Source organism: Pteropus vampyrus, unplaced genomic scaffold (assembly GCF_000151845.1).
Source record: "Pteropus vampyrus isolate Shadow unplaced genomic scaffold, Pvam_2.0 Scaffold81, whole genome shotgun sequence".
Lineage (NCBI taxonomy): Eukaryota > Metazoa > Chordata > Mammalia > Chiroptera > Pteropodidae > Pteropus > Pteropus vampyrus.
Window position 1 is genome coordinate 1,095,527 of NW_011888862.1, and position 15,737 is coordinate 1,111,263.

Here is a 15,737-nt window from a genome sequence, read left to right on the forward strand (position 1 = left end):
ATGTACAAATATTACTGAAGTAGTCAAAGAGATCTGGCTATACTACCAATAGTAGCTGGGTATATAATCAGTATTTCCTTTATCGATCTAATATTGATAGACAACTCATCGGCTGCCTCTTACCACTAGATACGCATCTTCTTTTGAATTGATCCGATTCTATAATAAAAGAAAACAAATACATATGCTTTGCTAAAGTAGAAGAGTAGAAGACATGAATTTAATAGCTAGTTCAGAGGTCCTTTTAGAAGGAGAAGGGCTTTGGTTGTCGTTTGGGCAAAGGCGAGGCTGCTGAGAACATGGGGACGATGCAACTAAAGGGGTAGATAAGAGGCTGTGAAAAAAAGAGAGAGAGGAATCTGGATTTCTTATAAGACAAAGTGGGTTTGGGCCAAAAGGATGTGGGCAAAGAAGGGCCATCATACCGAGAAAGACTGAGTTGCTCTGTGGGATGGGGGAGCCAGGGCAATGTCCCCTGTTTGATACATATTTGTTTGCAAGAATCGAAATACATTTTTAAGTGTGAGGTCTGGTGTGTGTTATGTTCCTTGCCTTGCCTTTCAGATCATCAGTAAAAGTTTTGCTACTGTGATAACCTCAAGTTCACGATCGCTTAGATGGCAGATGGGTTGCAGGATGGGAACAAGGAGAAGAGACTTCGTTCCCTCTTTTGGCGCACACCAGAATGGTGACTTTAAAAAATGGCAACAGACAACAGAGAAGATACCTTCAATGAGAGTAGAAAACAGAGCAGTGGTGAACTCAAAATTATAATCCCTCAGAGAAATACTGGGGAGAGCTTTGAGGTTTTACCAGAATGGGGGTTCGAATCAAGTTATCTTGATCTAAAAAGACTGGAGAACCCTAGAGGACATCTTGGTTTCACTAGAGAAACTCAACCATCTAACTGTCTTTTTTTTTTTTTTAACAAAGAATAATGTTATGTTTGCTAGAACCAGGAAACAGACAATGACATAGCCTCTTCTTAAAAGTAAATCTGAATATATCAGCATGTGCAGTCAACGTATATGCTGACTTAAAAACAGCACGATAAAATTTTTTGCCTGTTAAACCTATTATTGCCCATAATGAAAGACTACATGCACTAATCACAACATACAGACTTATGTTTGATCACAGCTTTTAAAAAGTCATGATACAGGGATTTTTAGTTGTACTCAACATATTTTTCCTCCAGAAGCCGGATTGGTCGTTCTAGGTGCCGTGAATGATATAAATTGAGCTCTTGCTTGGAAGAAATCTATCGGATCAAGCATCCCTGAGTTTCAGACAGAAACCTCCTCTGAATACATATACCCAAAGGTATGTGGATTTTTATTCATGATTTGGAATCCTTTCTATTGTGCTTCTTTCTTTTTCTATATTTCATGTTCAAATAATGTGAATGTATTCTGTATTTCCAATATTTTATGCTGTTAATATTCAGTTATTTCTTCAGTTGGGCCATAATTAAATTAGACTCTGATTATTAAATGGATTCTTTTACTTTCTAATGCAGCAACACGTCTGTATTTCTTTAAGATTTAGTTCCAAAATCCCAGAGCACTTTTGGAGGCCAAATTTCACAAGCAAATATGTATTTTAATTATTTATCGATTAAGATAAAATAATTTTTAACAGTCTGTGATCCACTAACATGAAAACATTTTATTTACTATCATCAAATAGAACCATCAACTGAAAGTTTTTTCTCATTAATTCAAACTTTAAAAAAAATTTTCGGTGGTAGAAAACGTCAGTGTACTTTCCATAGCCAAAATTTAAGGTCTTTCCTCAGACAGTTTTCAAAGTTAGTCAATAATTTGCACCACAAAGCAAAATGCGTATTTTAGGATGGCCTATTCTGCTTCATGCCCCAAGGGTCTTACTTCTAGAATAATTACTGTGCCGGTGTGTCAAACAAAAGGAAGATGCCATTGAGTAAATAAGAAATCTTTTAAGTATATGTCATTCGAAATTCACGGAATAATCATAGAATGTTAGCACCATCCTCTCTCCTGTCTATTCAACCACACCCTCTGCTCCACATCTGGAGCTCAGAGATGTCATCTGAAGGTCTTATGGGAAGTCTCTACTGGTGGGAATACCTGGAACTAAAATCCACTCCTTCCTTACTATATTTTGACAAATTAACGTCTTTCTTCAGATGATCGATCTCTGTTTTTAACGGTAGCAATGCTCAGGCGGACTGCACCAAAAAACAAAAACAAAAACAAACAAAACATTTCTGTGTCTCCTGTTTCTAAAACTATCAAATACTGTGCACTTGGATGATCTCCGCAACTTTCAGAGCCAACTCTATTCTTTTAATCATTAATTATAAGCTGCGCTTAGCATCTGTGATTCTACAAGCCGTATGGGTACAGGGAAATGACATGACAAATCATACGATGAGAGATTATTCACGACCTTGCAGCTTGTTTAGCTCTCAATCTAAATGAAAAGCATCTCTATCACTACTGTGATTCCAGAAGCAATGAAATAGGCTCAGAACTGAGAGCCAGGTATGGGTAAAGTAACCTCACAAAGAATAGTCACACCCTTTCCGCTAGCACTAGACTAACATGGATTCTGTGAGTTTTATGGAGCATTCGTAATGTTCAATTTTGAGAAGAGATAAGAAAAGTGCGTGTTGACATATTTCAGGGCCATCAAGAAATGGGGACCTGGATTTTGTTTGCCTGCCTCCTGGGAGCAGCCTTCGCTATGCCCGTGAGTAAAACATCCCCTGTATAAGTCAATGTCCAATTTCACAAGCTCGGAAATAAAAAGTGGCCCCGCAGCTGGTAAACTTTAGGGTTTAAAACAGTATAAGGTCAGAGGTCCTTGAGCACTTTTGGGTTTAAAAAACACTTTGAAGAGCGTGTTATTTAAAAAATAGATTCTCAGATGCCTCTGCCCAAGTTTCTGATTCAGTACAGACGGGGTGGGGCCCAGGACTCTGCATTTTGACAAACACCTCAAGAGATTCTATCGAAACGATTAGCTTGTAAATATCATTGCCCATCTGTAGGTGGTGGAACCTTTTGGAAGGGATCCTTGAAAAGCCTCCAGAGAAAGTGCTAACTTAGCCTTAGGCAAATACTACCAAGATGCCAGTTTTCTCTAAAACCCAGTTTCTTACAAGTACCCAAATCTCCTCCTGCCCTCCGAGTTGCGCTGCTGTTATCTCTCAGACAGCACCAGTTCTGTGTTAGGGTTCCCTTCCTGAGTCCTCTGCCCGTTCTCAGAGGCCCCAACCTTCGGGTGCACCCGCTAAGCACATGACTTCCCTGCCTGCGCCCACTGCGCACGGATAGATTTCACACTCAGACGTGCCAAGCACCAGGGAGTGCGACTCATTCTCTCCAGACACAGAGCTTAGAGCACACGCAGGCAAAGCAGGATCCACTTGCTTTTCAGTGGCGTGAAGAGCAGTTGATACAACCAGAAGCCAGCCAAGCTTGCGTATCTGCCTCCTGTCTTCCTCTCTCGCCCACAAGACCAAGGGTCTGTGCTCTGCTTTCCTGACACCCTGCATCATGGCGATTCCTGATACCCCGAGGGGCCTCCGCATTACAAATTCAGCCCTTTTCCCACTGCTCAGTTCAACGCCCCTACTCTCTGAGGGCTTCCATCAGGAAGGTATAGAAAAGCAGTTACTTGATTAAAATAATTCGCACTCAGATGTGAGAATGAACCTTCTCCTAAAACACCAGCATTTTCAAAGAATAGAGCCTTTAAAAGCTCAGTGTCCGAGAGAGGTGTTCTGCACGATTCTCTCCTGTCCCCCCCTCCGGGACCAACCAGAGCTCCACATCGCAGGCATCATCAGTTCCTTGGCCTCCACTTTTGACAGGACAGACAGTCCTGGTTTAGATAATTATTCAGGCTGCTTTTATTTTGAACTTCTAAATGTTTCTGCCATAACACAGTGACAGAGTAATAAAAAGAACTAGCCTAAGCTTCCTAAATCAGCTCTCATTTTCCAACAGGATAGATACCGTTTCCACTTCACCTCACCCATCTGGTTCTCATATTCACCAATAATTCACACGTAGTTGTTTCTTTGGTTGTTGCCGATGTGTTATTTACTTTGCATGCCAATTACGAGCAATCTCTTTGCTAGTTAAGCGCTTCTCCACCTCCTGATCTATAAGGGAAAGATGGCGAGACCATTCTCTTCTTGTTGGTATTTTGTAATTGTGTAAGAGAAACGTATCTCTCTTCCCAACATGGAGTGAGAACTAAAAATTTTTACTTCTCCAAGAAGTAAAAACGGTGGGCGGGACAGAGCAGGATTCATTGACAACACGGATGGAGGGGTGTCGTCCCAAGATCACTGGATAATACACGTGTGCTGGTTTCTGCTTCCAGGTCTCCCACCATGAGACTGAGACCTCCAGGAAAATCTTTTTGTTGGTCTGGACCCCTTTAAAATAAGAGGGCTCCTCTCCTACACAGTGTACATGTTCAAGCTAAAAGTAGACCCCAAATATATTCGGTACTATATAGAGTTTTAAAAAGTAGCTTCAGTCTCTCTAATGTGAACAATTGCATATTGACAATCTCTTCCTCTCTCTCTCTCCCTCTTCTCTCTCTCTCTCTCTCTCTTTCTTTTTCTTCTCCTTTCCTCCTCCCTATAAAAGCTACCACCTCATCCTGGGCACCCTGGTTATATCAACTTCAGCTATGAGGTAATTTTTCTCTTTACTAATTTTAACCATTGTTTGAGTTAACAATGCCCCGAGCTCTGTAAAGAATAGTGTTGACTCTTCATTCGAGATGTTTCTCAGTCCCGCTTTTTCAGTTCCCACTACTGGCTTCCTCGTTTAAGCCCTGACGAGTCACCTCAAGCCTGCACTGCCCCAGCACACCCCTGCCTCTCTGACTCAGTTTCTCCTCCTCACACGGCTATAAAGTTATCCATCAGAAACAAGCAGTCAGGGGGTGGCATGGTAGGGTAGAAGGTGAACTCTGACTGACCAGGTTTATTCTATCCTAGCCCATAAAATGGGGGCAATTAGGGAAGATGTGACTTCAGATCCTTTCGAGCTAGAAAACTCCTGATTCTAAGAAGTTCACTCTATGTGCCTCCCTCATTTGTGTTTACTGAAAGACTAGTGACCAAGGGGTCTATGTGACATTCTGCAGAGCAATGGAAAGCATACTCCCTATGTCACCTGGGGCAAATCATTTTCTCTCTCTGGAACTTTGGTTTCTTTATCTGCGGAAGGGAAATAATCATAACGCCCACACTTCAAAATATTGTCTGGAGAACAAAACAGTTAAGCAACAGAAAAGGTGTTTCATCAAGTATAACTTAGCGAGGTTCATAATTGTTTGTTGTATCGATATCAAATCTACAGTACTGTATGACGCAGTCTCTCGACCTGCAGTGACCCAAGCGTTTACCGTACAGAAAGGGATGAAACTCTTACATCTCTCATAGGTTCAGATGACAAGCTGTGAGTCTGTTTACTCGTAGAAGCTGAGGAAAAATGTTAATGACAATTTGAGGCAAGATTTTCTGTGAAACCTTAAAAGGTTGACCTATGTGACCAGAAAAACCTGTGTTTCTAGCGTGCGAGACAGTGTTTCTGCCTCTTTTATGTTCCCATTGTGACATCGAATCAAAATAGAATATGATTAATGTTAAGTCACATTAATTGTTTTGTTTTGTTCTTGCAAAGAAGAGCAGGAGCTGTGGAATTAAACGGAATTACTACTTTTGTGCCTCAGCCAAGCTCACAAACCTCTTTAACTCTCCATGACCTCGTTCGTCTGTGAAAGCGAAGGTGGTGATACTTGCCTCAGAGCGTGTGAGAAAACGAGAAAAATGTGTGCGAGGGATGTCATGTAGTGCCTAACACATCGAAATCACCTGACAAATATTGACCTTATTCTTTCTTCTGTAGAACTTCTATTTTCAGGCTATGAATATTGGCAGGACTGCATTATTGAATGTCTATTTCGCATCATTCTATGGCTATAACTAAATGAAAATAAATGCATTCTAATGTCTCTTTCTCTCAAGGTGCTCACTCCCATTAAGTGGTACCAGAACATGATAAGGCAGCCGGTATGTAGCTCTTCTGTTCTTTATTCCCTTAAAATATTAAGCATGCATTTCAATTCCCTTTTCAGTGAAATCACATATCTATGCCACATACTGATACTGACGGGAAATCTAGTTTGTGTAAGATCCTATCTGTGTACACGGTTAGAAATGAATAAATACTCATATCGCCATAATGACAAAGAAAACATTGCTACTTCTCCAGTCGGAAGTCAATGGAGCCGATGGTAAACCTGACTCTTTGTTTCTCACCAGTACCCTTCCTATGGTTACGAACCCATGGGTGGATGGCTGCACCACCAAATCATTCCCGTGCTGTCCCAGCAGAATCCCCCGAATCACGCCCTACAGCCTCATCACCACATCCCCATGGTGCCAGCTCAGCAGCCCGTGGTCCCCCAGCAACCAATGATGCCAGTTCCCGGCCAACACTCCATGACTCCAACCCAACACCACCAGCCAAACCTCCTTCCGCCCGCCCAGCAGCCCTTCCAGCCCCAGCACGTCCAGCCGCAACCTCACCAGCCCATCCAGCCCATCCAGCCCATCCAGCCCATCCAGCCCATCCAGCCCATCCAGCCCATGCAGCCCATGCAGCCCATGCAGCCCATCCAGCCCCAGCCACCCGTGCACCCCATCCAGCCCCTGCCGCCTCAGCCACCTCTGCCTCCGCTGTTCCCCATGCAGCCCCTGCCCCCCATGCTTCCTGACCTGCCTCTGGAAGCTTGGCCAGCAACAGACAAGACCAAGCGGGAGGAAGTGGTGAGTATATCTTGAAGGCACTATGACACCTAAGAAAATGATAAAGCAAAATTGGCCCCCAGAGTTCTAAGTTCTCAAACGATCCAGGGTCTACAGGCCACTGACTCTATTAGTTCAAACATGTGCTGTCATTTTATATTATAAACGAGTTTATCTACGTGGCTTAGTAATTAAGGCCATAGTTTTTATGGTGAGTTTACATTCTACGATTATTTTGAATTCTACTAGAAGATATATTACTGAAGCCCGTTAATCTTAAGGTCAACAGTATAAAGGAATATCTGTCCTCCTTATCTTTCAAGTGTTTGACTGGCAAGACTAGGCTAGAATTGCACTGAAGATTTAAAAAAGGATAATTTTTGAGAGTGAGGGGATGCAAATATTTGAACAGGCTACAAAAGGTAGGTGGGCAATCTCTTTAAAGACCTCAGAGAAGATTCCCTGTCTCTAGTGGTTTTTAATCTAACTTGGAGGAAGCTAAACTAGACAGACTGTCATATTCCTCTTCAGTGCTGCGATTCTATAGAGTAAGCTTTTAGCATGAAGTTTTCTCGATAAAGCACAAGATCTTTCCATTACAGAAAGCTCTTCCAAATGAGTGGGAAATAGCTAATAAAATAAATGCCCCTTATCCATATCCATAAACACTTACTTCTGCGTATATGAGATTTTGTAATTCTACTGTATGTATCTAAATGTAATTTCAAGTTATAAATGCTATTGATTTTCGACTAAGAAGTACTGAGGGGCAAGGCGCAAATGACTTGGGTGGGGAGCCGGGACACCTGGACTCCAGTTCTGGCTCTGCTCTCAAAGAGGAGACAATATTGTCCAAGTTACTTCAAATCTATGGGTGTTTTCCCTTCTTTAAAATGAGAGAAAATGACTAAATCAGATAATTTTCAAGCCTCTGTCCAAGTACAAATACCATAGTTTCCTGATAAAAAAAAATGATCACATATGCCATATATTGATTCACAATCATGGTGACTATGGAACAGAATCTTTGAAAACTGATTGTCTCTCAAATAATCTGATACCTATAGCTGATTATTCTAGCCTAAAGTATATATTCCTTCTTTGTACAGAAAATACACGTATTTATCTCTTTATTGATAAATAAGGCCATGAACTTCGTAATGTGTTCACAACTTGCCAGAGTTCTTTATGAAAAGGTAGCTTCAAACAAGTAGTCTGAACTTTTTCAAACTCCTGTGTAAAATCAGAGTATAAATATCGATCGTGTCTTAGAGTTGTTTTATGGAAAATAAAGTGATGAGCTCAGAGCCTGGTGTCCAGGAAGTACTCAAAAAAAGGTAGCAATTGTTATTACTATTAATGAATAGTTTTAAGTGTCTTGAAGGCAGGGGCCTCCATCCTGGACACTTCATTTCTAATGACAATGAGATAATAAATAAATTTTGAAAATTATAAACTTAAACGGTGTACATTGTTTTAGCAAAACTGAAGCCATATGTGTTACTATAAATTGCATTAAGAATATTTGTATATTATTTTAATTGTTCCTTTTCTTATTTTTTCAGGATTAAAAGAGCAGAAAATAAAGAGAACTGTAGTAGAAACTTCAGGTGCTTTCAGAATGACACAATGATTTGTGCCTACCATCACTTCACTTAGTAGATTCTGTAACTAAAAATAAGTACCATTAGCAAACAATAAAATGTTTTAAAAATCATTCATGTCTTTGTGTTGAATTAAATTTAAAATTTCACATCACTTGAGAGAATCTATTATAAATGACTCTTGAATGAGGTAGGACTGCTCATTTATACCTACAAGTTGTCTGTTCTTCAGGCGAATGAGTGTTATATTTCTTTTTAGAGAAATTTTAAATGTACTCTCAAATCTTTTAAAAAACAGAAGTTTATACATTAGTTATAATAGTTGATAAAGTGAAAAATTATAAACATGTACAGTCACTGAACCTGAACTAAATGAAGGGAAGTTTACGTGAAGAATTCTTTACATTGAAAAAGATAAGCTCTTGAGAAATGTTTATGTCGCAAAACAAATTAAGACCTGGAACACTGGCTTTCTATGTCATACCACTATAATGAACAAAATCTGGTCTTTTGATCTTATTCTACTGAAAAAGTTTTTTTTAAATGAAATTATGTGATAAGTATAATAATGTACTGAATTTTAAATTACTAAGGTAATTAGTTTTCCTAAGAAGAGTCTTATTAAATGGAGCTTCCAATTGAGAATCACAATGATTTTATATATAATCATTTCTTTCACTTCAGAATCTTTAAGATGATAAATTCTATGGTATAGTCTTCAAAATGTTAACAGATGTATAAATGGACTCAAGACAAGTTTTCTTTCCCACTTATATTTATATTTGAATCCTTTTTTCCTCCTACACCCGCAAAGAACTGTAAACAGTCTTTTTAGGGTTTATATTACACAGCACCCACAGTAACTTTATTCTTGCATTTTTATGATTGAGGCCCCTTAATCATTTTCTGGAATTAATAGACATAACTTTACCGGACGCGGCGGGGGGCGGGGGTGTGTGTGTGCGTGTGTCAATATTCAAGTAAATAACTTGATTTTAAAGAGTTTAGATTCAATAAGAAAGTAAGACAAGTTTCAATCGATTGGCATGGGCAAATTCTCATCAATTTAGTAAATATTTATTAATCATCCTCTAGTGTAAGGCACTATTCCATGTCCTGGCCAAAACAGTAAGTCCTCATCCTTAAGGAATCTAGAATCTACCGAAGGAGTAAAATGAGCTCTTAGATAACAAGAGAAGGCCTAAGAGTAGTAACGCTATGACAGAAGCATAGTCCCAATTCTCTGGTGAATATGGCAGACGTCATTAGCCAGCTGGCTGTCCAGCATCTTCCCTCAGCACTCATTCCTTGTTGACAGAACTGAAATTAACTCGGCATCCGGTCTCCCACGAGCTCAAGAGAAATGAGCCCCCTTCTGTCTTCCAGAGAATGAATGTCACTCCTCCATGCCAATCACGGCATCAGTTACCATAACAGACCATATCCACACCAAATATGGCAGCTATTCTCCTTGCCAGTGATTGGTTTAGGGATGGGTTGTGGTGGAACCTGAATGATGAATGAGTTCGAAAGGGAAGTCCGCTGGGAGAGGAAGAGTTTCTGGAGAAAAAGATTACCCTTTAATTAAATATACATATACTTACACAGGTGCATGTGCACGCGTGCGCGCGCGCGCGCACACACACACACACACACACACGCCAGGAAAATGTGCTGTTCTGTCTTTAGATCTATTTGTTTGATGTGCTGCCTGGAGCTGTGTGTGCCATCTTGTGACCAGGAGTGGCAAATGGAAAGATGGAAAGCCCCTAAGTCCTTGGGGGTATCATTGAGCCCCTGAATCCGGTACCATCTACCTCTAGATGGAAGACACACACTATTCATTTCTCTGTTAGTTTTTTTTTTTTTTCCACTGTGGGTCATAACTGATCAGTGGATAATGACATTATTAGGACACCCATCATTTATATCATGCCAGCAAACTGTCTCTTTCAATGATGTAAAGCTTCTATGACCAGGACTATGGAGAATTATTTCATTAATGACATTCTTGGGAGGGGGATCTAATAAATGGAGATAGAAATATATACCCCCGTGTATTCTCAAAAATATATGCTCCCTCACACACTTTGTCTTCCACTGCTCATGAAAATATTGCCATTACAGTTGTTCACACTGAGAAACATCTTGAGGATGTAAGCGATGATGCTATTTGGAGACTGTGCGTGATATTGGAAAGAACACAAATTTTGGACTCAGACTGGAGTTGCTTTCAATTTTTATGATATAAGAGGAATCTCTATTTGGGAAAGTCACTGACAAAATAATTCTCCTTTTATAATAATTCAAATTTTATACACACACACACACACACACACACACACACAGACATATATATTCAAATCACATGTTGAATTACAGGGAAAAAGCCAGGCCATGGACTCCGAAGACTACTCACTATGAAATGAGATGCACTGCACAAGAGAATTTTAACAAGGAACTAAAACTTGTGTATTAAATGTCCAAACGCGTGTTTGAATGTAATCATTCTCATGGCGGTGTTCTATAACTGACATTCTTCTACCACGTTAACCATTATATATTAACCAGAACCTAGTGTCTTCTGGATGGCCCAGATGGAGACTTATGAATACCATCAGGGAGGTGAATCTTGAAAATTCAGAGGTAATAAGGCTCTCATGCTCATTTTAAATTGCCCCATACTGCTCTCTCGTGCTAACTGCTCCTTTCTGCTCTTGGCTATCATTTCTTTCCTGTTGTTGTTGTTCATGTATACTAACATCTTCTAATATGTAGCTTATTTTGCATATATATTCTTTCTAATAAAATAAAGTACATTGGCCTTGGGACTGTTGTTCTGGAAGTTCCACAGTCACTTTGAGAGTATCTTATTTCCTTACTCCCCAGCTATGGCAGATGGCCGCAGCTGACGAAATTCTGACATATACATGTCACCACATAGTATGACATAGCTGATGTCAATCGAATGAAACAGAGCGTTTCTAACTCATTAAAACTCAGTCAACGGCCCAAATGTTACGCGTATTTAAATCAAATATGGAAGAAAATCAATAGATACTAATGACCAAGACTCAAAGTCCAGCCTGAAATAAATAGCAACAGTGATCACAAATGCATTAATAAAAAATTCTTAAATCAATAACAAGGCAAAAAGATTCTTTACAGAGCTATGTTGTCTTTGAAATGAAGCTAAAGAGACAGATGCAGTTAAGTAAACCACCTGAAGGAACCTCCAATCTCACTGTAAGCGCTCCCGTGTCACTAATAAATTTGAAATCTTCTCCGTTCTCATTCACTCTTGGTTAGTGAGGGCTTTAGTATGCATCATTTTTCCAGGATACAAATACACGTCTAAGAATTGCCCTCAGAGAGTCATCAAAATGCATGGAAAGATGTGGAAAGATTCTGTTGATCATAGCATTACCTAAACGGGTGTGAAACTGAACCTCACTTAAATTTTCCTATATCTATCTGAAGACATACTGTGATAAAAACTATGCGTTAGAAGAAAATTTAGTAGTGGAAAATTGTGACAAACTAAAATTTAAGGTCAGGACTGTGTATCATTGGAGAATATATCATGACATGTAAATAACTGAAACACACATAAATGTGCATAGAAAAAAAAACTAGGAAGAAGAAGATGGAGCTGTTTGCATGAAGATACAACTGTTGTACAGTAAATATAAGTTACTTCCAGAATAAGAAACAAATTTAATTTTTAAAAAGTTTGTTCGCCCTTTCTTCTGTGTCAATCCAGACGGACCTCCTTCCTTCATTTCCTTTTGATGTGAGCTTTGGATCTTGGTGGGTCCCCTTCAGATAAATTCCAAGTAGAAATCGGTTCATATATACTTCATTTTTCAGAGGAATATTTTGACCAAAACGGGCAAAGGAAAAGGAGAAAGTGGCTTTAGCAGAAACAAAGATGAATAATACAATCCAAAGACAAAGAAGAGATAAGCATGATAAAGTGAAGGAAGAAGAATTAGAAACAATGCAGATAAAATAAATACAGTAAAATAGAAAGTAAAACAAAAAAGAAATGACCATCAAGGCAGCTCCGGCTAAAGTTCTCTCAAAGGTTAACTGGTTTCAAAGAGCCGGCAGGTCAAAGGTAAAACACAATGACTAATCCTCTAACCCCTTAAAGAGCTGGGGGCTTGCAATGACTTTTCACATTAAATGGGTTCTCTTTTGCTTTAAATAATGCCTGAACTATCGCTGATTTGAAACTCATCAACTGTCTAATTTTATTTGGGGGCCGCTACTGGCTATAATGTACTTTTTCTCTGCTACGCTTAATTACATCAGGTCTGAATCACTGAAGAGCTCAACCTCAATCAATAACAGCTCCAATTAACCAGTAAATGCTCACGATTCACTTATTAAAAGGGCAAAGGGAAACGCAGTCTATCAAAGTAATTTCCAGGCTACTTTTTCCTAACCACCTAGCTCGATAGCACGCACTGAGGGTGGAGACTCAAAGGGTCACCTGGCAGTGATCTTCCCTTTGTCAGACACAGTAATAGTTGCCACGTTTTCCAAATTGAAATTCAGATATGCAGGGTGATAATACAATGGAATATTTAAAATCGGAGACATACACTAACCGGTCATTATACTTCACTCAAACTGTTCAGCAAGTATCCCCACGTGGCTATTCAAACTTAAAAGAATTAAAAAGCAATACAATTTACAATTCAGTTCCCCGCTCACATTGAACACACCTTAAGTGCTAACGGGCCCCTTAGGCTGGCGGCGACCACCGGACAGCACAGATACCGAACACGTCCATGGCCACCAAGGGCTGAGAGATGGTGCTGCTCTACACACTACTTCCTGAGGTAGAAGAACAATCCCTACTAATTCGAAGATTTTTAAATGAAGGATGAAACAAAAACAGATTTGCTGGTTAAAACTGAACATCTCAGTTATCCCTAACAAGCCGTTTCCCAAGCATTCCAGGAAGCAAATCTCAGATGGGGATTTTCTGAGAACTGTCAAAGTGCCCTTCTCTTCCTCGAGTTGAATCACGCACAGTGAAATGGTTTTCTCTCTAGTTTTCTTTAAAAACAGATGAATCTGGAGTTCAACTAAATGAATTTTCTGCTGGTAAGAGAAATTGTTTTGGTTCTGAAGGAATGGCTGTTTGTTTTTAGACCTCTACCGACCACATCCTTACTGGAGGTAGAGGCTGGGCTGCCCTTGACCTAGGGTTTCACTGGGAACAGGCAGAAGTCTAAGCTGACAGAAAGGTTAAAATAAGAAACAAACCTGAACTTTTGTCCATCCCTGAGGGTGACTGACTGCCTGTAAACATCAGAAAATATTTACATTCTTTTCATTGTGTGGTTCAAACCAACAGCACAACATAAGACAAATGAGTACGCGCGCGCGCGCGCGCGCACACACACACACACACACACACGCGCACGTGTGCTTCACTGAATTCACCTGTAGTTAAAGGATCTATCTGGAGACATATGCCATTTGAGTAACTTGAACTTTTAAATAAACCTTCTCTCCATTCAAATCATTTAGAAACTACATGGTTATCATATCAATGATCATCACCGCGAAACATGACACTTCTTCCAATATGAAATTCTATCAAGAAAAAAAGGTCAAGTTGCTCATTTTATGTACAAGCAATGTCCAGTTGATCACCTCCTCTCCCAACGCCACGCAAAATAAAAACATTGATTTTTCCCATAAATCTGAAGTCTGACCCTTAGTAGGAAACACTTGCTGAAAATACCAAGATTGAGTTTAAAGCCGAGACTTAAAAAAATATAAAATAGCTAACAATGGTATTAATAAAAAAAAAGAAAAATACCAAAGAGATCTAACTGTGAATGGTTGAACATGAGAATCACAAGAGAAAAAATGATTTCAACTGATTTCCCACATTTCCAGAACATAGAGGCCTCTAGCTGTGTTCCACGCTGCTTTAATAAAATATTCATCAGCCTATGTTTGCTGTGAAATTCTTGTTAATTGGAGCTTTTATTTTTTGTTTTGTGATTTGGCTAATAATTCCTTTTGCCCTCATTTGGTCTAGAGCCTTATCAGCAAGGGTCATTGGCTGACATTGAGTTATTCGAAAATATTTCCACGCTGGCCTCATCTGAAACACCTCACTCTTCTAGAAGATAAACAATACTTGAGGAATAAGATTGGGCTGAGAATGGTGAGGAGTGAAGAGGTTGAGGAGAGAAGAAAGAAATGGTCAGTTGGGTCCCAAAACATTTGCCTTGATAAATCACGCCGGAATCATCTATCAGAAAAAAAAAAAAAATCAATAAAGCCCTCTTACTAATAACATTCCCTGTGATGAACAAAAATATCTCAGGGGCCAGCACTTTTTTCTATTAATCAAAAAAAATGTTTAACAATGTTAAATATCTTCAGATATTTATCTTCAGAATAGCCAAATCTTGTTTTCTTCTCCAAAGAATGTTCCATGCTTCCGATTTGTCTATGTAATGTGGGGGCTCTGGGGTTAGTTAAGTGTCCACGCAAGGACAAAGATGGCTTCCCCGTGTGGCGGTGGCATGTGCAGGTTCTGCGACTAGACTAGTTCACAATTACCTTTGCTTATCTGCTGTGTTAACTTAGATAAGTTTCTTAGCCTCTCTATTCCTCAGTCTCCTCATCTAGAAAATGTACTAAACATCCAACTCTGAGTCCTTTCTTGTCAATGAGCCCCAAATTCAATAAATGTTGCCTACGGTTCTTATATTCAGAACACAAGGCTTCTCCTGGCTCTGCAGATGCTCAGAGGGAACCCTACACAGTTGGAAGCAAGGTCGGCGTAGAATTTGGATATAACCTGGTTTTCCACACCAAAGGTTTTCCATACCAAAGGTTTTCTTCGCCAAAGGCCTCAAAGTTGAACGCATCTGTCATTTATCAATATGGCATCTCTGACATCTAGCCACCTGAACACCTCCCTTACTGACTGCTACCTTGCTTGATCCCTGCCTTCTCCTGTCCGACGTCCCAGAGGCTATTCTTTGTCACCCCAAGGTCACCCTAAGGATAATACGAGAGTAAATCCATGAGTGTCAAGGGCTGCACAAGGTTCATCGAAGGGCTGCACAAGGTTCATCGAAGGCCAGCATGTTAGAACCCCTCCTCCTGAATGACTACCTTTCATCTTCTTTGTAAGGTCTGGTCCCCATTTGCTGTGGCTTCCAACTCTGACCCTTCCCTTCTTGCTGTGGCATTTGTCACATCTTGACTAAAATTCCATGTTAGGGATTTCTTTACCAAACTGTTTTTCTCTAGAGCAGTGGTTCTCAACC

General features: G+C 39.9%; 2 protein-coding genes across 4 annotated transcripts in view; one reads left to right on the forward strand and one right to left on the reverse strand.

The window, feature by feature from the left end:
- Nucleotides 1–15,737, reverse strand: part of ARHGAP6 (Rho GTPase activating protein 6) — a 477,103-nt gene that overhangs the window by 128,777 nt on the left and 332,589 nt on the right. The gene's annotated exons all lie outside the window — the stretch shown is intronic.
- AMELX (amelogenin, X-linked) lies at nucleotides 2,156–6,865 on the forward strand. Of its 3 annotated transcripts, XM_011363035.2 has the most exons (6): nucleotides 2,156–2,733; nucleotides 4,650–4,697; nucleotides 5,919–5,966; nucleotides 6,038–6,082; nucleotides 6,335–6,601; nucleotides 6,683–6,865. In XM_011363035.2, the coding sequence occupies exons 1-6, from the start codon at nucleotides 2,680–2,682 to the stop codon at nucleotides 6,854–6,856; spliced, it is 636 nt and encodes a 211-aa protein (XP_011361337.1). In that variant the 5' UTR covers nucleotides 2,156–2,679; the 3' UTR covers nucleotides 6,857–6,865. The 3 variants fall into 3 exon arrangements, with proteins under 3 accessions (XP_011361337.1, XP_023388047.1, XP_023388048.1); XM_023532279.1 differs by lacking the exon at nucleotides 5,919–5,966; XM_023532280.1 differs by lacking the exons at nucleotides 4,650–4,697; nucleotides 5,919–5,966.